The sequence below is a fragment of the Struthio camelus genome, chromosome 3, assembly GCF_040807025.1.
Source record: "Struthio camelus isolate bStrCam1 chromosome 3, bStrCam1.hap1, whole genome shotgun sequence".
In the NCBI taxonomy this organism is placed as follows: domain Eukaryota; kingdom Metazoa; phylum Chordata; class Aves; order Struthioniformes; family Struthionidae; genus Struthio; species Struthio camelus.
Window position 1 is genome coordinate 21,407,084 of NC_090944.1, and position 23,178 is coordinate 21,430,261.

General features: G+C 43.3%; 1 protein-coding gene across 3 annotated transcripts in view; it reads left to right on the forward strand.

Moving 5' to 3' along the window:
• The first annotated feature begins 4,693 nt into the window (after positions 1–4,693).
• The window catches only part of NBAS (NBAS subunit of NRZ tethering complex), a 187,445-nt gene continuing 168,960 nt past the window's right edge, over positions 4,694–23,178 (forward strand). For 2 of the 3 annotated variants that reach the window (XM_068937157.1, XM_068937158.1), the window contains exons 1-9: positions 4,694–4,873; positions 8,049–8,103; positions 8,522–8,558; positions 10,251–10,328; positions 11,705–11,752; positions 12,836–12,879; positions 14,155–14,288; positions 15,175–15,308; positions 15,420–15,518. In XM_068937157.1, the coding sequence (XP_068793258.1) occupies positions 4,724–4,873; positions 8,049–8,103; positions 8,522–8,558; positions 10,251–10,328; positions 11,705–11,752; positions 12,836–12,879; positions 14,155–14,288; positions 15,175–15,308; positions 15,420–15,518 (779 nt within the window). In that variant the 5' untranslated portion in view covers positions 4,694–4,723. The remainder of the gene's footprint in view (positions 4,874–8,048; positions 8,104–8,521; positions 8,559–10,250; positions 10,329–11,704; positions 11,753–12,835; positions 12,880–14,154; positions 14,289–15,174; positions 15,309–15,419; positions 15,519–23,178) is intronic. The other variant, XM_068937159.1, reaches the window with a different exon arrangement.

Sequence of the window (23,178 nt, forward strand, 5' to 3'; positions counted from 1 at the left end):
TAGTTTACAGATTCCACCACGCTTCGGAGAAAACGTGCGCGTAGGCAGACCTCAGTTACCAACATGTAGTGCTCCTGGCTGGCTTGGAATCCCAAACGGTTTTTTGCTATAAATCATATATTTTTCCTGAAATTTATGATTTTATGCCATATGTTGTTGCCTTACAAGTTGCATTGTCAAATACAACTCAGCTAACTAATGTGATTAATTAGACAGCCAGAAATCTTTCTTAGCAGTCGTTTCTTCCCTGAAATATTCCCAGAATGTTTAACACAGCTTTCAGGTTGCTTCAATCCTTAGTTTTAGAATTTAATTTACATGGGAAACTAATTCTGGACTGCACAGTTGCTTATGAGATTAAGAGGTTAATAAACACAAGCTAAAATCAGAGCGTAGGAGCAGAAGTGGCAGGGGATGAGGTAATTTTCTTTCAATTTTAAGAACTCTTTGTAAAGCTGCTGGAGAGCAGCTGAAATCTTAGTTCTTTTGTAATAATTTATAAACATGCTTATCTTTTGGTGTTTGAGATAACTGAACTCTGTAAGCGCAAAAGTGTTTCCAGGTCTGAAATATTTAAGAGTAAGTTCCATGTTCCTCCCATGTCTGTGGAGGAATAATTTGTGAGAAATATATCATTTTACTTTTTCTTTGCTTTTCTTTTTCTTCCTCTATAGTAAGGGCTCTGTTAACACCCAGACCTTGACTACAATAGTTGGTTTTTACCCTAAATTTTCTTACTATCAATTTCTGGACACCCAACACAGGGCTGCAGCTACAGGAATTTTCCCTGGGGCGTCCCTTTGGGACTGCAGCCCTGCTGACAGGGCATGTTCCTGCTGAGCAGCACCACAATTTTCATCTTGCTCCAGCGCTTTAGCTGGGCAGCAGGTATAAGATCCTCTGAGCGATCCCCACGGCAGGAGAGTTCTGGTCCTACCTTGGGAGCAGGTACTGCAAAGGGGAGTATGAAGAGAGAGAAGACCATCCTTAGACTTATTATTCTTAAGATTTTTCTTTAATGAGACACACATTGATAAATTTTCCTCAGCAAAGGTTGGCAGTAAACATCCAGCCGAAACCAAGCGGGCAGCTCCTACAGCCGTTTTCCCAGCTGCATTGCATGGCTGTTACCAAATGGAGCACGTGCGTGCGAGGAAAGCTTGGCCTGTGACAAAAGCTCAGCCCCAAGAGCTCCAGGTCCGGGGGAAGGGTTGGCTCGCCCTCCAGGTCCCAAGGAAGGGCTGGCTCGAGGTCCAGGTCCCGGGGAAGGGCTGGCTCGAGGTCCAGGTCCCGGGGAAGGGCTGGCTCGCGCTCCAGGTCCCGGGGAAGGGCTGGCTCGAGGTCCAGGTCCCGGGGAAGGGCTGGCTCGAGGTCCAGGTCCCGGGGAAGGGCTGGCTCGTGCTCCAGGTCCCGGGGAAGGGCTGGCTCGCGCTCCAGGTCCCGGGGAAGGGCTGGCTTGCGCTCCAGGTCTTGGGGAAGGGCTGGCTTGCGCTCCAGGTCTCGGGGAAGTCTGGCTTGAGCTCCAGGTCCCAGGGAAGGGCTGGCTCGCGCTCCACATCCCGGGGAAGGGCTGGCTCGCGCTCCAGGTCCCGGGGAAGGGCTGGCTCACGCTCCAGGTCCCGAGGAAGGGCTGGCTCACGCTCCAGGTCCCGGGGAAGGCCTGGCTCGAGCTGCAGGTCCCGGGGAAGGCCTGGCTCGAACTGCAGGTCCCGGGGAAGGGCTGGCTCACGCTCCAGGTCCCGGGGAAGGGCTGGCTCGAGCTGCAGGTCCCGTGGAAGGGCTGGCTCGAGCTGCAGGTCCCGAGGAAGGGCTGGCTCGAGCTGCAGGTCCCGGGGAAGGGCTGGCTCACGCTCCAGGTCCCGGGGAAGGGCTGGCTCACGCTCCAGGTCCCGAGGAAGGGCTGGCTCGCGCTCCAGGTCCCGGGGGAGGCCTGGCTCGCGCTCCAGGTCCCGGGGGAGGCCTGGCTCGCGCTCCAGGTCCCGGGGAAGGGCTGGCTCGCGCTCCAGGTCCCGGGGAAGGCCTGGCTCGCGCTCCAGGTCCCGGGGAAGGCCTGGCTCGCGCTCCAGGTCCCGGGGAAGGCCTGGCTCGCGCTCCAGGTCCCAGGGAAGGGCTGGCTCGCGCTCCAGGTCCCAAGGAAGGACTGGCTCACGCTCCAGGTCCCGAGGAAGGGCTGGCTCACGCTCCAGGTCCCGTGGAAGGGCTGGCTCGTGCTCCAGGTCCCAAAGAAGGGCTGGCTCGCGCTCCAGGTCCCAAAGAAGGGCTGGCTCGCACTCCACATCCCGGGGAAGGGCTGGCTCGTGCTCCACGTCCCGGGGAAGGGCTGGCTCACGCTCCAGGTCCCGGGGAAGGGCTGGCTCGAGCTCCAGGTCCCGGGGAAGGGCTGGCTCGTGCTCCAGGTCCCGGGGAAGGGCTGGCTCGTGCTCCAGGTCCCGGGGAAGGGCTGGCTCGAGGTCCACGTCCCGGGGAAGGGCTGGCTCGAGGTCCACGTCCCGGGGAAGGCCTGGCTCGAGCTCCACGTCCCGGGGAAGGCCTGGCTCGAGCTCCACGTCCCGGGGAAGGCCTGGCTCGCCCTCCAGGTCCCGGGGAAGGTCTGGCTCGCGCTCCAGGTCCCGGGGAAGGCCTGGCTCGCGCTCCACGTCCCGGGGAAGGCCTGGCTCGAGCTCCACGTCCCGGGAAGGGCTGGCTCGAGCTCCACGTCTCGGGGAAGGGCTGGCTCGAGCTCCACGTCTCGGGGAAGGCCTGGCTCGCGCTCCACGTCTCGGGGAAGGCCTGGCTCGCGCTCCACGTCTCGGGGAAGGCCTGGCTCGCGCTCCAGGTCTCGGGGAAGGCCTGGCTCGCCCTCCAGGTCTCGGGGAAGGCCTGGCTCGCCCTCCAGGTCTCGGGGAAGGCCTGGCTCGTGCTGCAGGCCCCGGGGAAGGGCTGGCTCGTGCTCCAAGTCCCGAGGAAGGGCTGGCTCGAGCTGCAGGTCCCGGGGTAGGGCTGGCTTGTGCTCCAGGTCTCGGGGAAGGGCTGGCTCGCCCTCCAGGTCCCGGGGAAGGGCTGGCTCGCGCTCCAGGTCTCGGGGAAGGCCTGGCTCGCGCTCCAGGTCCCGGGGAAGGGCTGGCTCGTGCTCCAGGTCCCGGGGGAGGGCTGGCTCGCGCTCCAGGTCCCGGGGGAGGGCTGGCTCGCGCTCCAGGTCCCGGGGGAGGGCTGGCTCGCGCTCCAGGTCCCGGGGGAGGCCTGGCTCGCGCTCCAGGTCCCGGGGGAGGGCTGGCTCGCGCTCCAGGTCCCGGGGAAGGGCTGGCTCGCGCTCCAGGTCCCGGGGAAGGGCTGGCTCGTGCTCCAGGTCCCGGGGAAGGGCTGGCTCGAGCTCCAGGTCCCAAGTAAGGGCTGGCTCGAGGTCCAGGTCCCAAGTAAGGGCTGGCTCGTGCTCCAGGTCCCAAAGAAGGGCTGGCTCGAGCTCCAGGTCCCGGGAAAGGCCTGGCTCGAGCTCCAGGTCCCAGGGAAGGGCTGGCTCGCCCTCCAAGTCCCGGGGAAGGCCTGGCTTGAGCTCAAGGTCCCGGGAAAGGCCTGGCTCGCGCTCCAGGTCCCAGGGAAGGGCTGGCTCGCGCTCCAGGTCCCAGGGAAGGGCTGGCTCGCGCTCCAGGTCCCAGGGAAGGGCTGGCTCACGCTCCAGGTCCCGGGGAAGGCCTGGCTCGCACTCCAGGTCTCGGGAAGGCCTGGCTCGCGCTCCACGTCCTGGGAAAGGGCTGGTTCACGCTGCACGTCCTGGGAAGGGGCTGGCTCGCGCTCTAGGTCCCGGGGAAGGGCTGGCTCGCGCTCCAGGTCCCGGGGAAGGGCTGGCTCGAGCTGTAGGTCTTGGGGAAGGCCTGGCTCGCCCTCCAGGTCCCGGGGAAGGCCTGGCTCGCCCTCCAGGTCTTGGGGAAGACCTGGCTCGCCCTCCAGGTCCCGGGGAAGGGCTGGCTCGCCCTCCAGGTCGCGGGGGAGGCCTGGCTCGCCCTCCAGGTCGCGGGGGAGGCCTGGCTCGCGCTCCAGGTCGCGGGGGAGGCCTGGCTCGCCCTCCAGGTCGCAAAGAAGGGCTGGCTCGCGCTCCAGGTCCCGGGGAAGGCCTGGCTCGCGCTCTAGGTGCCGGGGAAGGCCTGGCTCGCGCTCTAGGTGCCGGGGAAGGCCTGGCTCGCGCTCTAGGTGCCGGGGGAGGGCTGGCTCACATGCTGAGGCCCTAGGCCCAGCCACAAGCAGTCCTCCACAGCGGATGTACGTGGAGGAAGGCCGGGAGAGCACAGGCAGCCTAGTCAGTGCTTCTGGGAAACGCACTGGTGTATGTCAGGACGCAGCAGGGAGCAGCAGGGCCCCTCTCCTACACACTCGCTCACACACGCTCTCTGCAGGTGTATGAACTCTCTGCCCCTCCTTGCCTCTCGCCCGTTATCGCCCTCTCCCGCAGGGCTGCAAGGCAAAGCCGCCGGGCGCTGAACTTTCTCGAGCTGAAGCTAGACGCACTTCCACGAGCCCAGGGTCCGCTCCGCCCCACCCTCCCCCGGTACAGGGCTTCCAAGGCCGGAGGGCACGGGCCGGGCCGGGCGGGGCTCGGGCCGGGCCGGGCCGGGCGGGGCCCGGCGCGCCCGGTAGGGGGCAGCGCGGAGGGGGCTGGAGGCCGCGCCCGGCGCGCGGCGGCGTCGCCTCAGCACTTTGGCCTTCGCCGGGCGCCGTAGTCGCTGCGGCGGTGGGTTGGGCCCGGGCGAATATGGCCGCCGCCGGGGAGCGCGGGGGAGGTGGGACGGAGGCGGAGATGGAGATGGCGGCTGTCAGCGAGGGGGAGGAGGAGGGTGAGGAGGAGAATATCCTGTACGACTTGCTCGTTAACACCGAGTGGCCGCCGGAGACAGAGGTGCAGGTGAGTGTCGTCCGGGCTGGGCCGCGGCGCGGGGCGGGGGACCGGCCACGTCGGCGAGGAGGGGCCGGGCTGCGCCGAGCAGCCTGCGGCGGCCGGAGCCGTTCTCCGCCGGGCCCGGGGGCGGCGAGGGAGCCTCGCCTCTGGGCAAGGTGCCTCTGTTCCCCGGGCTGACCGGCTTGGGCACAGCGAGCGGGGGAAGCAGGGGGGCAAGCACCGTGTGCGCTGTGGTGGTTCTGCCCCTGTGACCGTCTGGCGCCCGCTCCTTTTCGATGTCACTTAATTTTTGCCCTGTCACTCATGTTTATGCCACTTGATTTTCCTTGAAGCCTTTTTTGCTCCTTCGGTGTGACTAATGCGTGCCAGGTTTTGCTGTCGAGCGTCTGCGAGGAGGGGCTGTGACAAACTTCAGGCGCGTTTTCCAGAAACAGCCGTACGGAGAGTAACGGGAACTGCACCGTGGCAGCTTGGCCTTTATCAAGCTTACTTTGCATGAGCCAAATTAGTTCACTCTCTAGAGTTTTACATCGGAACGTTACTTGATCACAGCTGTCTTTTGAGAGGGTGGAAAAGGTTTAAGAGGTATATTGCTTTGTATGTGTAGGTGGCACACAGGTGGATGACAAAGCTTTAAAGATAGGAAAACAGGACTCCTGTATTGTAAGATCTTGCTTGTGTTCTCCTTTTCTGTGGGTCAATGGAAAAACTCAGATGCTGAGGGTTTGCTCTCTCATCTTTTTCCCTGCAGTGTACTGAGTTAGTTGCCTCTGTTTCTGTTGCTGTCTGCTTTGGACTTAGAAGATGAGAGGGAGGGATGTGGTCTTATGTGTTGCTTGTAGTGGGCTTTCAAACCCACTGCATTTGTTAAAACTCTTTTTAGTTAGGAAAATACATTACGGAAATATTTTAGCAGGGCTTTATGCTTTAATGGGAACCTCTCGACAGAGGGTATGGTAAAACATCACAGATAAAAGAACGTACCTACTTATGATCACTAAAACCGTTCACATGAGAACAGCTTTTTGTTTGCCAGAAAACATCTTGATTTGTTTATCTTGAGCTTGAAGTCTTCAGTTGCTGTAACAGGAATAGGTGTTTGAGGAAAATAGTTATGGTATTATCAATTGATAACATATTGGGTTAGTGATGTAGATGAATAGACAGTTGCATCTGTTTTTATTTAACTTTGTTTTGAGAGATGGTCAATACTGTGATTTTCTTCTTCCCTTTCTGTTTAGTCATAGATGAAAGATTTGCATATCTGAAAATCATAAGGAGGACTTGGTGTAGTGGCACATGAGACTGTTTTTCCAATTGTACAAAAGGGACAATCTTCCCTTCTTCTTCTGCTGACAATCATCCCTTCTTTTCTGCTGTCACTGGTATTCTTGAAGTTGTACAGCGAAGGGAAGTGGCTAGTCTGAGAGTTAATTCTCTTGTTTCATTACTTCTGTTGGGTGGTCCTACAAACCCTCAGATAGGTGTGGGGGGGTCAGGAACGTGTCAGTAAAGGCGGAGGGAAATGTGAGACCTGTCTTCAGCAGCAGTGTGGGTATGTGCCAGTTTAAAGTGATTGTGGAACCACAGCCTGAGGGTCCTGACCCACCCTGACTATTGGAATTTCTGAGCAACGTAGAATTCTGCTTGTCAACTTGATCAAATATTACAGGCCATTTTAAGCTCCGCATTTCTTTCTTACGTGCTACATCTTCAAGATAATTGCCACTTTAAATAGCAAAATTAGAAAAGCCTGGAAATGTTACATTTTGTAGTTTGTTAGAATTACCATTTTTTGAAGACTGTCAAAAGACAAGGATACTTCCGACATGTTCTAAGGCTTTAGTAGAAAATTGCTTTTACACTGACATACACAGGCAAAGAGAAATTTTGTCAGTGTGATTCAGTGTTTGCCTGAAGATGTCTTAACAATAATATTATTTAGGTGGCTGTGCATTTCCCCTTGGAACATCAGTCTTTTTAATTCTGGTTTATTCACATTGTGCACTGTACAGGAAAAAGTCACAAAAATAATTCTCACCTTATTTCTTGTAGAACTGAGTGGTTTAGAATGACTGAGGTGGGAAATTGAAGAAAGGGAAAGGAAGCTAAGTTGAATGTTATACTGGGAAATCAAATTAAATCTCTGTCTACGCAGTTTTACAGGATACAAAAAAAGGCCTTAAACCATACTCCCCACAGATCTCTATTGACTTTACTTTATTTTTCTGTATCTCATTTGGGATGATTCAGTTTTGATTGCCGAAGTGCCGAGCACTTCCAACTGTAATTACAACCGTTGGAAGCTCTGTCTCCGATGAGAATTTAAAGATCTGTTAAATTCAAAACACTTAAAACTGGCATTTCTTAAGTTGGATCCCATATTGGCTTTAATCTTAGTTCTTGCTAGTATTCTCATTTACATATATTACGTTTCCTGAGAAATATTTTGTTTTGTAAAGAACGCCTACGTAGAGGTGACAATGCCAGAGAAAAGGCCGGTATGAAAATTGAGCAATCTACACTCGGTGCAGTGGTATGATTGTATATAACAAGTGGTTCAGGAATTCCAGAGTACGTGATGAGAACAGAAAGAATTATTGTGTCGTTAATCATTGCAAACAGTGAATGAGGCAGCGGTTCTCTGACTAAGGTTGCGGGGGAAGACTCATAGAATCATTTAGAACTGTGGAAAACAAGCAGATTGAACTTACTCTTTTCTACGGTAGGCATATGCAGTCTATATTCCTAGAAAGAATAATTCCTAGTCTATGTTCCATAGAAATAATGATTTATAATACTTTACAAGAGGACATAGTCACAAGTGAGTGACTTTTATTACTACCAAAGACTGAGTCAGTCTTGTTCAGTCTACTGATTGAATCAATAGACATCTATAGTAATAGTTTGTTTATTAGAACTTATAATTTAGTGAAAATATTTGTTTGTATAGCCTGTTTTGTCTTATGCTTTTAATATGAAGTTGAGAGTAATTACAAATGTTATGTTTACTTGCAGACTAGCACACAGCTTAAATTAATTCACTGAATGTATGCATGAATGCTATATTTAAGCTAAAATGTATAATGTGGTATTTGACTATTACTGTTATAATTATTATAATTGTTATAGTATTTATTGTTATAATATTGTTATAATATAATAACTGTTATAATTGCAGCCAAGAGGCAACAAAAAACATGGTGCATCATTTATCATCACTAGAGCAGTTACAGGTAAATATGACTTTATTTCTTTACCAGTCCTTGTTTAGAAAAGCCCAAGTAACAAACACGATTCAGTAAGGAAGTTTTACATCATGATCTGATTATATTAACATTCAGCACTTGATTTATACAATAACTGAACTGTATTTTAATCCCTCAGGCATTTCTCCTAGAATTTCCAGAGATGTGTAGTGACTTTTGATTTGCCATTTCCCTTCATCTTAGTAATATAAGGATTCATTGACCAAAGAAAAACAAGTGTGTGGTGGTGTTGTTGTTTTATTTTTACTCTCTCCTTTAAAATACTTCTTTCTTTCCAGAGAATTTCTGGAATTCTGTGTGCAGTAAGCTGGAGGTTATCTTTAAACATCCAGAGATGTAATTCTTGGCCTTTTTTTTTTTCTTTCTTTTTTTTTTCTTTTTGTAGGCCCTGCATTATTTTTGCTGCGGTATATCTGGTACAGGTAGGTTTGAGGAAAATAATACTTAATATTTTTATTTGGTAGTATTTTTGTAGCTTTTTGATTTTGTTCAAAAGTTATTTTTAATGACATTAAAACTGAACACTGCCTGAAATACTGTCTGAGTGATGTTTAGAATATGTATCTCTCCTTGAATTTGATTTGTAACCACTTGGGTCACAGTTGAGGCCTATCTAGAAAAGAATCAAGATGTGTATTGGTTTGACTCTTATCTTTTATTAGTAGCCTAAATAAAGTTTCATTTGGAGCATCATCTTTCCCAAAATATGTGTTATCCCCTTGTCCCAACAGAGACATAGCAAATTAAGCTGTTTGTCTGTTTGAGTGGTAAATAACATACCCATCAGGTATGACACCATTACAGTATTTGCTTCTATTTAAGTCATAATTTAGGTTTTATTTATGTATTTATTTATTTATTGGGGCAGTTGACACTGTCATACAAGAAGCTTGATAACCTGAGCAACAGCTATAAACAAGCCATTCTATTTATAACTTTAATTTCTGTTTCAAAAGTCACTTAAACAGTTTTCAGAAACCTATTGGGAGATAAGTATAATCTTCTTGTGGCGTTCCTACTCTGTGGTTATACAACCCTGTTGATAGCCTTACATCAGTTCTTCCTTTTTAGGGGTATTTTGTTGTTGGCTTTTTGGGAAGCAGTCCTGCAGTCTAAGTCAGCAGCTTCTTTCCCTTCCAAGCAATGTCATTCTCCCCCGACCTCAGCTGGTATTCCACTTTATTTTGTGTTTTTGTTTTGAGGTTTCTCTTTTGATTAGTGGGCTTCATGCAGTCGCAGAAGTCTGCCTGCAAAGATTCAGTTGCAGATGCAATGAATTCATTTCATTTTCATTAAAAACAACCAAAAATCCCCGGTAGTTATGTTGGAGACCTGATTACAAAAGTTTTTAAATAATAATAATAATTAATTCTGTGTGCCGTTTTGTATATAAAAACAATTCAGGTCAGAAGGGAGTCCAGGAGGTCTCAAGTCCAACCTTTTGTGAAGAGCAGGGCAAGTACTGAATTCAGGCAAGGCTGGTCAGGGCTCTTTCTATGTGGATCTTGAAAACCTTCAGGGATGGAGATTCCACAGCCTCTTTGGACAGCCTGTTAGTGCTTGACTGACCTCTTGATGGAAGAATTATTTTTCCTTATGTCAGGTTGGAAACTCCTCTGTTTCAGTCTGACCACTGTTCCATTGTCGTGCACCTCAGTGGCTCCCATCCTCTTGGTTTAGCTCCTCCTAGGTGTCAAAGGGCTGCTGTTAGGTCCCTCTGAAGCTATCTCTTTCTTCAGACTAAACAAAGATAGTTGCCTCACCCCTTCCTTGTAGGGCAAGTGCTCCAGTCCCCTAACAATCTTGTTGGCCCTCTAGTTTATCAGCCTCTGTCTTGTAGTATGGGAACCTGAAACTGAATGCGGATCAGAGTCTAAAGACTGAGCGAGTGATCGATTCCCTTAATATCTAACTATGATTCCATTACTACAGACTAGGATGCTGTTAGCCTTGGTTGTTGTCAAGGTGCACTGCTGATTCGTATTTAGTTTGCTAAAACCTCACAGCCAGCTGATGATTGACTTTGAAATGAAGTCACCTAAGATTTATATCTCACTTACTGCTTTTTTTTTTTTAGGTATACATTCTAATTTAGTGTAACGCTTTTATTTCAGCCCTGCGAAGTTTACCCTGCCAACTGGACTGGTTCGTCTGGTTAGTAAACAGATAAACTGGCATCTAGTACTTGCAAGGTAACCAGCTTGTGCACTCTGTAGCTTCACCATTTTTTGGGAGAAAAGATTACTGCATAGTGAATGTATTAATGTGTGTGGGTGTTTTGTTGGTGGTGGTAGAGGTTTTTTTTTTTTTTTATTAATAAGAAAATATACAGTCTTATACAGTCTGTGATCTGCCAAAGTTTTTTTTTGAGTGGGGAGGAGATTGGGGGGCGTAGCTGCTGTGTTCAAGTATGTAATAGATTCCATGGGAAAGCTCTGAAAAGGAGACATTCAGTACTATGTTTCCTGAGACAGGAAAGGATCTAGTATCATTAATTTTTGTCCCTTATACCAGTTATTACCAGTGTTTTCTTTCCTCATAGGCAACCATGCTGAGCTACTAGCATGCTAAAGGCATTGTTATTCTCCTTGGCCAAGAGAAATACTGGAGGCTTTCACAGGCAGCGAATTGACCTTTCCTTAGGCTATCTAGAGGTTTCCACAGTGTTTCCCTTCTCTTAGTGCATCCTCTCACGTATAACTGAATGTCCTTCTCGTTTTTGAGGAAAAGTGATTAGCAATGTAATTCTTCTGCTGAGGTCGTACTCATGACTTGAATTTGATCTCAAAACTTGCAGGGTGTGTAGTATGAACTGCATTTTTTAAAAATTGTGGAAAGTAAGTGCTTCAAGAGACCTTCAAGACCCATTGCACTTGTGTGTTGTGGGGATAAATGAGAATTCCTAGACTAGGAATAATTATTTTGTAGTAATTTTAGCAGCATTTGTTGAATCACTACTTTTTTTTAATAAGCATGAACATATACAGAAAAATGATTCAGTGACATAAAAGTAGTCTGTGATATTTTTACTTATTATATTTCAGTAAATGCAATCAGTAGTTTAGCAAGATTTCTGTATTATTGGAAGAGATGATGATGATCCTTTTGAAGGAGGAGACGTTCCTCACTGATGCAACTGGCATGTTGTGCAGTGTTGCCTGTTAGGTACAAAGGAGAGGAGATCTCCTAAGGAGATCACCTGACTTCCTGAAGTAGGATAGTTGTTTATTCCACGTAATATTTGAAACTACGTATTGTTTTACTGGCCTAAAATTATCCATGTGCAACATCCGGTTCTGACCGCTTATGTAACAAGATTTGAGACATTCTTTCTCTTTTCTTAGTGCTGCTAGAAAAGAGACACAGTGGTGCATATATTTGTTTGTGACATGAAGGGAATTTTATTAATAGTGCATTTTTTTGCGTAGGAATTGGTATTTCACAGCCAATTTTGATTTGTGATAGAGAACTTGAATTTATCCAATAGAAAAGTGTCTAGAGCTGTGATCCACAATCTGCAAGAGCGATCTTTAGTTGAACTTTCACATTTCTGTTTTCCCTCTTTCAGCAATGGTAAACTGTTGGCGGTTGTTCAAGACCAATGTGTAGAAATCAGGTAACTTAATATTGTCTATCACTTAACAACCACAGTTGTGGAGTTTTGCAAAAGTATTTCTGGTGATGTACTAACCATACATTAAAGATATTTCTGTTCTTTTAGTGTTATGTACATTCTGCAAGTGATGTATGGAATAATAATTTATTATAACTCAGATGCCTTTGATTTCTTCTTAATTCTTGGCCTTGTCTTCCCCTCTGCCTCCCCCCCCCCCCCCAAAAAAAAAAAAAAATCTGTTATTTGATTTTTATAATATGTGGAAGAAGGAAAAACTCAAATTACTTTAAAACGCTAAACTGAATTTGTGGTCTTTCTAACCTTTGCTCTTCCGTTCCCCTTTAAAATAGTTATGGGAGTACAAATGAAGTGGGACAAGAAGCTATTATTCTACTGCTCTGTGGAACAGCTGGCACTTATGTAATGCTTCACCTGATTTTACAAATAATATGGATTGCCATGAAGACTCGTGCTTTCCTTTTCTCCTCCACTCTCTCATAGCAAGCCCTCCTTTGTTAGTTCAATAACACATTTAGCTTTAGAACAGATCTTGATTGAATATGTTTACTTGCTTCACAAAAACCCATTTGCTAGAAGGTCAGACCTTCTATTTATATGTAAAAGAAGCAAGTGCATGAAAATTGTTCAGCCAGAAGTGCTGTGAACACCATAAATGTCAGCTTATAGACTACGAAATAAATTTTATTTTCCCACTGCATAAATATAACTGTATTCTTGCATTGTTGCTAAAATAGTAACCTAGAGGATTCTGACTTTTTTTTTTTTCCCTTAAACTTACCTATTGAAGTACTTGAATGCTGCTGTAGTGTTTTGAACACCATTACTACCAAATCCATTACTATTAATGGATGTTGTTTATATGTTGGAAGAAGGGTTCCTAAGGTGCTGCTAGTTATACTAGCTGCCTAAGGGTGAAGGCTACTATTTGCCTTTTTTAATAAGTAGTTAAATACATGCAAATCTTTGAATTGTGCACTTGGAGTATTTTTATAGTGTTTTATTTATTCTTCAAAATTGAATAGTCCTTTTTGTCTAAATCCATAACTGAGTTTTATTCTGCAGGTCTGCAAAAGATGACTTTGGATCCATTGTTGGAAAATGTCAAGGTATGTAGTATGGCAACCTCTACAACTTAGTTTCCTCACTGTTTATTATTCAGGTATTGCTAAGCATTGTTGTTTCCTTACCCTTTAAGGTAACTTCTGACTTCTTAAAAGCATCGAGAGAATCTATTAATTTTTGATTAGTTCCATTTTCCCTCACCTTTTCTTTTTCTGATAATTAGCATACTGACCTTGAATCTGAAGTGAACTGATGCCGTATTGGGCGTTGGTACCCAACCCTGCGCACAGGCTACGCTTGTACAGCATTCAGTTGTGCTTTCATTAGTGTTAAAATGAAGATAGACATCCTGCAATTCTTGATGCAGTTAATTTCTTTTCTCTTTGAGGATCTTTTCTTTTTTCACTTGCACATTGGATATAATTCTCAAAAGCACATAGATGAATGAAGGTCTATCAGGAACTGAATGTTGATGGGCTAGAGGTTCCCAATGACATAAGTCACTTTTAAAAAGTCAGTTTAAAGCTTATTTGAATTGTCATGCACTGTTTTTAAATATTCCCTGTAAATCTTTTGGAAACCTGAAAAAGAGAACTTGTTACAGCACTACAATGAGATGATAACAAATGGTGTGAAGCTGATGTGATAGAATAAGGTTCTATAAAGTTTGTTAGAATAACTATCAGTGATTTCATCATGATGAGACATGGTGCCCTGTATGGCCTTTACAGCACTCTTGCCAGCAAATTAGGTGTAGATCTTTTAAATTTTTGTCTCTCCCCTTCTTCTTCTTTTTTTTTTTTTTTTAAATACATGTTGTTTCCTGTTAGTGTACAACTTTGGATCCTGATAAAGTATAACAGATTGGACTGTTTCTAATACCTTGCCAGCTCTTTGCTGATTGATCAGACTAAACATTTATTTCCAGAGGGCAGGACATTCAATTAATACAGCTAACAAAGAACTGTAATAACTTGGTTTTTCTGTTAAACAAAGCAAGCTTTTACTAGAAATCAAATTGATAGTTACAAAAATGCTTTGTCTGTGTTCTCTGATACCTTGCTTTGTTTGAAAGGGGGGGGGGAATCTACAAGTGATACAATGTTTATAGAAAGTGCTGCAAAGGAATACGCTAACAATGTAAAGACATCTAGCAGTTGAAGTCAGTGAATGATTGGAGGTCGTAATATGGTCCAACGCCGTTTGTTTTGTCATGATTCAGACTGTGGCCATTGATAGGTGAAGACCAGTTGAGTGCACATGACAGTGTTAGCAGGAAACTGTTTCTCTTTTTAAAACCTTTTTTTCCATTTTCATAGTACCAAAAGATCCTAACCCACAGTGGAGGCGTGTGGCGTGGAGCCATGACTGCACGTTACTTGCTTATGCTGAAAGCAGTGGAACAGTGAGAGTGTTTGACCTAATGGGTAGTGAGCTTTTGGTTATTTCACCGGTAAGTATTCTCCCTAATTAAATTTAAATATAGTAAAACTCCTTGTAATCGGAAATGGTGATCTCTGCTCTGACTTTTTTGTTTATTTGTTTTATCATGGCGTATGTTGGTACAAAGCCTTACAATAGGAATGCTAAGCAGAAATATATTATGAAGTGTTTATCGTGCGATGGGTATGTTATAGTTAATTAAAGTCAGATCGCGCATAGGATGCGCAAAGCATATCATCTTGGTGTTGTACCTAGTCAGAATCTTCATCTCTATTTTTCCTCAGAATTATGGTAGATCTGCTGATACATCAAATACTGAAATTACAATAGCATCTACTTAGAATGTGTGCCAATGGTTGCGGTGACACCTCAACTTTCCTAGTATTCCTTCATGGAAGTGTTGACCTTTTATTATGCAGTTTGTATATAGATTCAGTTGTAAATCGAGAAAATATTACTGCTTGAGCAATTTGAGAAGACTTCTTTTGTATGAGGAAAATATAATTGCTGTTGGCTTGCCCAAGAGAATATACTTCATATTTTGCATATTTAAAGATTGCATTAGACTCATTTTGGGGATTTTCAAAGTATATTTCCTTAGTATATTCTTAACATACTTTGTCTTAATAAGACTTCTTTAAAATCAAGATCAAATGATGTATTCTATTTCTAAAAAAAATCTATGAACAGCTTCTTCTGTTAGCTTTTTAATGCACTTTTTATAGACTATACAAATTCTAACTTACTGGTTCTTTCAGATCTGTGAACTTCTTCTGTTAGCTTTTCTTAATACACTTTTTATAGAATACAGTAAATTTGACTTATAATTCTTTCAGTAACCAGAGTACTCTTCCCCCCTCCCGGCCCTACTTTCGATGTCTGTCTTTTCGGTAAAGACAACAGGTTTTCCAGGAGATCTTAGTTATGCTATTGCTGGATTAGTCTTCTTAGAATACAAAGCAAGCGCACAATGGTCAGCGGAACTGCTTGTCATTAATTACCGTGGAGAACTGAGAAGTTATCTTGTAAGGTAAGCATAAGCTTTGACTTATTCTGAGAAGGCACCACAAATTTTAGGAGAACTTTCCACTATTTAAAAATATAAATCTGAAATAACATACCTATTTTTTTCCATACCTAGTGTTGGAACAAATCAAAGCTTCCAAGAAAGTCATAGTTTCAGCTTTAGCAGCCATTATGCCCATGGAGTAACTACTGTTGTTTATCATCCTGGTCACAGGTAAATGTTCTGTTTCCTACCTGCCAATAATATGGAAATAATGAATAATAGTGGCAAAATAAACATTGAAGTGTGTTGCATGTGTTAAAGAGGAGGAGGAAAATAACATCTATTACTGGTCTTTATTAATCAGCAATAACAAGTCATGTATCACTTCTCTATGAAACAGGTCCTAGCTGGCAGTGTGGCTTTACTAATGGACTAATGATGTGTAAAGGTGCTGAATAAAATACAATTGTTTGAATGGCAAAGTTGAGACCGTCACAGACGTAACAAATGACATGTAGCGTGTTTATGAACTCTAGAAGAGCTATCTATAAACAGCTATCTTTCATGATTAGTGCATAATGTCTTTATTAAATTAATATTAGAAGCTCTACAGGAGCCTTTGCACTACACTTAAGCCCTGTGTATTATATTTCTAAGGCAATAAAAAGTATTAAGAGATATTTTGCTTGGACTTTCAGGGATTTTTCTTAATAAAAGTTTTTTTTGGGCCTCAAACTAATAGTAATTATTATCAAATACAGCCCTCAGCTCTAAAAAGGAAAAATCTAGATGTATCCTTTGCTACGTGAGTACCATGCAAAATCAGGATTTTTAGAATGTCAGAACTGACTTTGAAAAACTTTTGTCAATTTGATGGGGAGGGGGGAAGGACTAGGGCACGTGTTTGTTGGTGTACTGTTGTGTGTGTGTGTGTGAGGCGCAGATACCAAACATGAAAGGTGGACTAATTGGGCTGCCTGCTCTTGAGCTGGATGTAGTTGGAGTAGTTGCTGGTTTGCCAAGTATTTCTGTTAAAAAAATGTATCTACTTGCTGAATGTTCTCAGTACGTATGTTTCAGTAGCAGGGAGGGGTAGACAAGCTCAGCAACTTATTTTTCTGTATCTCCTCAACTCTAAGAACTAAACTTCTTTAGAACTATGAAGATTGAATTTGTCAATAGAAATTATTGTAATTGCTGCTTTTTTTTTTTTTTTAAAGCTGAAATTAGGTTTGGCTGCAGAGTACTAGAGGAAAATTATTGTTAGAAACTTGTTCTTGTATTTGAACGTTGTGAGCTGTCCTATCTTGAGAAAAATTCATTATTAATGAGAACTAACGTTCTTCTAGCTTATTACTTGAGAGATCGATTTTGATTATAGTTTCTTTTTTTTTCTTTCTTGTTCATATTTAACAATTCCACACAATTCATACTCGTTATCTAAATCTAGAGTTAAGGGTAATAGGGCAGGGTTATGAAGTTCTGGCAGAGCTACCTGAAAAGGCAACAATACCTATTCATTCTTCCCTTTGATCAAGCCAGAGTTAGTATCTCTTGACGCTTGCCTCCAAAGCTATCTTTTCTGCTCCTAATGTTAGGAAAGAGATACTTATTTAAACAGTTGCAAAAAACCACTGGTTAATGTTCAAAGTGTGGTCAAATTATTAAATTATTCTGATAATACGTGGATGTGCTTGCTTTTTGTGTGTGTGGGGGGGGAGAGAGTTTCTAGGCGAATGACATCATCTACTGTAACAGTTTGACAGTTCTGAACGCACAAACAGGAAAACAAACAGAAAATCAGCTGGCACAGTTGCCAGCTGAATAGTCAGGACACTGCTTTGTGTATACAAATGACAAAATCTTGCCACAACAGTTTATAAGAAGAAAAAAAAGAGACAAAAATTTTGTTTTCTCATTCTTCTCTTCCCTCCTGTGAAGTAATAATCTTGCTTATCCCCTTATTCTTATATGATCTTAGGCTTATGTTTTTAAATTTGATACTAGTGTTAAGTAAAAGAGCAGGAGACAATGTTGTTCTTATGCAGAGGATGTTTTAATCAAAATATCAATAATTTAAGTTTATTGAAACTTAGGGTTGACAGACTATTACTTTGTGTATATTTCTCATTTTCTATGGAGAGAACTACCTTTTCTTGCATGAAAACGTGACTGTATCTGCTGCTGAGATAATAAATTTGTGCAATGTTTGTGGAACACACGTTTAGGAACTCTTTCCTTGTTTAAAACAAATATTTTGACTGATTCCGTGGAAATACAGATATTCCAGTGGGATTGCATGTGATGATCATACTATCTTCTGTTACGGGCATTCAGTAGAGTTGCTCAATTGGACTGAAAATTGACACCTGAAGGATTGCAATGGAAAGCAGAAAGAAACGGTTTATTGCCCTTCATGTAAGCAAATCTTTTCTTTTGGATTCTGAATTTACTCTTATGTTAGAAAACGTCAACCAGAGACTTCACTCATCAATTTAGAGCTCTGTGAGGTCAAATGCAGAAGTTGAGCTGTCTTTCTACCGCCCCCCACCCCCCAAAAACCCCAACCAATAACAACAAAAAATCAAAAGGACTTGAAGAGAGGCAGTTCTCTAAAGTTGTGCAGTAAAAAAAAAAGTAGATATATATATGAATAGATTAAATTATTGAAAATGAGAGCTTTGATCACTCGTCTTATCTGCAACTTGTTAACGTTGTGCTTTCTTACATTTCTTTGAGATGGAGAAGTAATACTGGTCTATTGCTATTGCTTGTAAGCGCTGACTTACTGCTTTCTGTGTAGCTATATAATTGCTTATTACCTATTGAACTGCAGTAAAATAGTGCTCAAGAACCTATACTTTTAAAATAATTTGGGGAAAAGTATAATCTTGAGTTTTGTTGTTGCTGAAAAGATGTCTATATGTTAGTGTTACCGTGTGATCCATCCTTCGTATTTAATTTAGGGTGCACTTCGGTTGACAAAATGTAGGTTTCTCCTTCAGAGTGAGCTGATGGCAGTCTAGCTCTCTGAAGACTCTAACGGGAAGTTTGATAGCTTGCTTATTTTGGATATCTTGGATTGGAGCTGAATTTCTTACTTCAGAGTTATCTGCAATTTTTACGGAAGATGTCCAGTATTAAAGCCTTAAATGTGATAGCTATGAGAGGTGAGGGTTTTGGGTTCAGTTTGAATTTACTTGTCGTTGTAGCAAAGTTGATGACAGAAGAATTGCATGGAAGTCTCAAGTTCTCTTTGAAAGTGTACATTGAACTTCCTCCCCTGAGACCAGTATATATTTGTTATCTTCAGCACAGGTTTTTGGAAATCTCTGAAAATGAGGGAATATGCCCTGCAAAAGTGGCCCTTTTTAATTAACTGGCCCAAGTTGCAGAATCGCAGAATCATTGAGGTGTAGGACCTTTGGAGATCTAGACCAACCCCGCCCTTGCTCAAAGGTGGCTGCTCAAGACCATATCCAATCAAATTTTGAGTATCTTAAAGAATGGAGACTCCACAGTCTGTCTGGACAACCTGTTCCAGGGTTCAGTCACCTGCACAGTAAAAAAAATGAAGTCTTTTTTAAACTGTGCCTATTTCATCATGTCCTGTCACGGACCGCCACTGAGAGGAGTCTGGCTCTGTCGTCTTAGCCTGTTCTTCCCTGCTGAATCAGATATTGATATACATTAAGATCTCCTTTGAGCCTTCCCTTCTCCAGGCTAAACAATTTCAGCTCCCTCAGCCTCTCCTTGTATGACAGATACTCCAAACCCTTCATCCCCTTTATGGCCCTTTCCTTGACTTGCTGCAGTATGCCCATGTTACTCGTGTATATCTAGTATGGCATATTCTTCCTCAGACTGTGACTAACTTTGTTTTATTTACTTAAAAAAAAAAAAAAGTAAACAGAAAAAATTCTGTTGTTGCTGTTCCCAGGCTGCCTGTCAATTGTTGTTATTTTAGAGTCATCTCCACTGTCTAATCCTGAAAAAAATAATTGGTAAACAAGACCAGATCTTTGCTGAGGCTCTCAGGAATACCTTTCATTTTCTTTTCATACCAGTTATGCTATTCATCTTACTAGTTCCTGCCTTTGCTGTTGCATTTTGCTCTCCGTGAAAAGGCTTTTCAAAATTTAAGTATGTGCTGCCATGATGAATTCTTTTGCAGTCCTGGGAGAAGGCTTTTTCAGCTTTAGGTTGTGTTTTGTGTGTGTCTGTACTGATATGACATCTTCATTCCAGCTGTTACTGAATTTCTTTTATCCTAAAATATGCTTCTAAATTATAAATACGTTGCACTGTATGTGACAGTTTTTCCAAAATTTCTGTGAAAAGATTTGTCTTGATGGAATTTAAGATCTGGTTCAGGCAGTTGTAGAGCTGCTGCTGTCACTACTATTGACAATTCTTCTCTTGCTTTTTGTGTTGCTGTTTGTCTCCTACTCACCTCTGGCACAGTACAGTCAACTGTAATTGAATTTTTGTCACTACTGTTGAAATTTTTAATTCAGTAATGTATTACATTAGAAGTTGGGGCTAGTGGAAGAACTTGAGATGTCTATGGGTGAACAAGGCTACAAATTAATTCATCTGCCAGAGGGTTATGCCTGCTGCCTTTTGATTACCAGGAGCTGATAGCAGTGCTGTCCTGAGTTACTCTTTGCAATCGTTATGCTGATTTTAATTTTTGTTATGCATTTTGTTGTGGCACCACTAATCTGCTAATATATGGTCAGGCTGTGAAGGAGACTCATGTGAAAATTGGTTGCTATGTTGAAAAAGTTAGGAAATTCATCACTTTATGTGTAATGATCTGTGTAGCATTGATCTGGCCAACATCTTTCAGAGTATTAAGCTGTGATTTCATGTTCACTGATATTAAACTGTGTGCTACAAACTCTGATCAGATGTGAGCACACGAATGAGTGTATGAGCATTTTAGCTAACTGAGAATAAGCTGCATCATGCCCAATAGGTTTTAGGACAAGATACTTACCAGACATGGGGTTTCATGTGATGTGGTAGATTCCTGCTCTTCCCCCAACCCCCCACCCTCCCCCATTTTTCTTTTGCAGAGATAGGCACTGCAGGTTATTTTGAAAATTTGCTACTTATTTATTTTTTTAATTTTTTTAGCTGAAGTGCCTCAGAGCAATTCAGGAACATGTCTCAAGGCTCCGTTTCATACGAGTTGGGGGCAGTTCTTATGTTACTTTGATCAGTGGCAGTTTATTAAGCCTCAGTGCTAGGGTGATCAAAGGCAGAGGAAGGATGCAGAAGGAAAGTATAAGAATATGTACACGAATTCGACTCTTAAGTGTGTGACATTAAATCTGCAAATTCCTCTCTTCCCAAGTGCCTGCAGAAAAATTGGTATTGAAATATCTTGCACAGTTATTGTAGCTGTTGCTCATTGATTGTACCTCATGTATTATGGATACTTCTGTTGTCCCTGAAGGATTAATATTCTTCTCTCCAAGCCTTCCTCAGTTTAAGTCGCTTTCTTCATGAAACGATAACAAACTGTTCAAGTAGTTTGTAGTACCCGTTGATGCCACAGAGTTGAATGGAATTAAGATTGCTACATTATCTTGTTTGCTTTTAATGCTTACTGACAGGAGGACTTGCTGCTTTTGACTTTGATAGTTGCTTGAGTAGGAGACTGCTTAAACTTTCAAATCTTAAATGACTGCCTTTCCATTATTAGTTTTTTACCAACCCCTTTACTCTTTGTGGATTCTGAAATTAGAGGCATTCTCTAGGAACGGAGATGGAACTCTTGCTTAGTATGGCTTGTGCAACAAAACACTCTTGTTAGTATTTTAGTTTAAAAGGATGTTTCAGTAAATGCCCCTGAGTTCCTGTCCAAATAATTACCTGAAAAATTGTCCAACCAATTGGCCAGAAGAAACAGCCGATATGAAAAAGAGACAATTGCTGTTGATTAGAAAGTATGCAAATAATAAAGAGCAAATTTAGGGTCACTTAAAATGTAAAATTTTTCACATAAAAGGCTTAGTGCAGCCCTGTGTTTGTTGTTCGGAAATGGAATATATAATCTAGAAATTCTTTTGTATTTTAACAGTGGGGTTGCTGTGTTCATTTGGCAGTCTTCTGTTACCCTTACTTACTAGTTGGTTAAATAGAAAATTCATCTGTGGTCCATGCAAGGTTGAAGTATGATTCTTCTGTTTCTGCATCTGCTCTGAAGTTTTGTCACCGATTGTCAAATATAATGCTATGCTAACTTTAGTCATCTTCACTAGCTGATCTTCACAACCCAATTGCTTTTGCTAAATATCTACTGGAAAGATATAGGTGCGTTATGGGGCTGCTTTTTTTCCTATATGCTGTTGTTATAAAGAACATATGTTGCTGATTACTCAAGAAGTGTGTTTGCTTCCACATGTTATTAAAATGTTTATCAGAATTTGAAGGAGCCTTCATCCACAACCACAGATGTTCATGGTAGATATCCTTGATTCTGATAGAAATTGAATTGTTCCTTAAGTGATTGCATGATTTCTTTATGTCTTACTGCAAGAAAATAAAATAGCGTGTCATGAATGCTCAGAGAAGCTTTACGTATAGCTGTTCTACAATTAAACAAGACGTTCTTAAGGCAGAAATGATTAGCACAGCAAGAGTATGGTTTACCCACTGATTTTCATGTAAGAACACCGCAAAGTTATGCGTTTTCCTGTTAGTTATGATGGAGACATTCTCCTGTTGCTACGTTTTTATAAAATAATGAAAATGAGATATCTAGAGATAGCAAAACAGAAACTTTTTTTACCGTGTAAAAGCAAACTCCAAAAATTTTAACAGACCGTAAGCATCCATGGTAGAAGTCATCTTCATGTATGTCTGCATTGCTCCAGACTCTCCCTCCAGTCTCAGGAGCTTGGGATTTCTGGGCTGGCCTTACCGGTAAAGACTGAGAGGAGGAAGGCATTCAGTACCTCTTAACTTTCTGATGTCCTTTGTCACCAGTGCTCCTGCCCCTTATAGCAATGAAACCATGTTTTCCCTAGCTTTCCTCTTGCTGCCTATGTACTTGTACAAGCCTTTCTTGTTGCCCTTCATGTCCCTTACCAGTTTCAACTCGAGGTGGGCATTAGCTCTCCTAACCCCACGCCTGCATGCTCAGAATGTGTCTCTCCATGCTTCTCCTGCGTCACCTGTTCCTGCTTCCTCCAGTATGCTTCCTGCTGATATATGAGTTTGTCAGGAGCTCTTTGTTCATCCATGCAGGCCTCCTGCTGTCTCTGCTTGATATCCTGCTCATTAGGCTAGACCATTCTTGAGCTTGGAGGAGATGATCCTTGAATATCAGCCAGCTCTTACAGCCCTGGAGGGGAGAGGGGTCTGTCCAATGGGATTCTTCCCAGTAGGCCCCTGAACAGGCCAAAATCCGCTTTCCTGACGTTGCGATCCTGCTTTTTGCTCTGCTCCTCCTTTGCAGGATCCTGAGCTCCACCGTCTAGTGATTGTTGCAGCCAATGACAGAGTTCTTATCTGATGCTATAAGGGTTGAAAATAAACATTTTAAAATCATAAGTCTTATGTAAAAGTAGTCTTTAAGTTAATTCCTTCCTTCGAAAGGCCTGAGCGTGCTTTGTAATACCTGCTTTTATTAATATTTTATCAAATTGAATAGAAATACAATTTGAAGATTTAATTCTTGTAGACTACATAGCATCTTTGGTAATTGTCTTCACTTTCCACCAAGAATGATTGGCTAAAGAAGAAAATAAAGCTGTGAATAAGAAAGTTCAGTCATACCTTCAATACTGATACTTTAGGGAAAAGGGAGAGGCTACAGTTTGAGGATAAAGAAACCTGACAAAATTTCAGAACTTCTTTGTTAATTGACTTTTTTAAG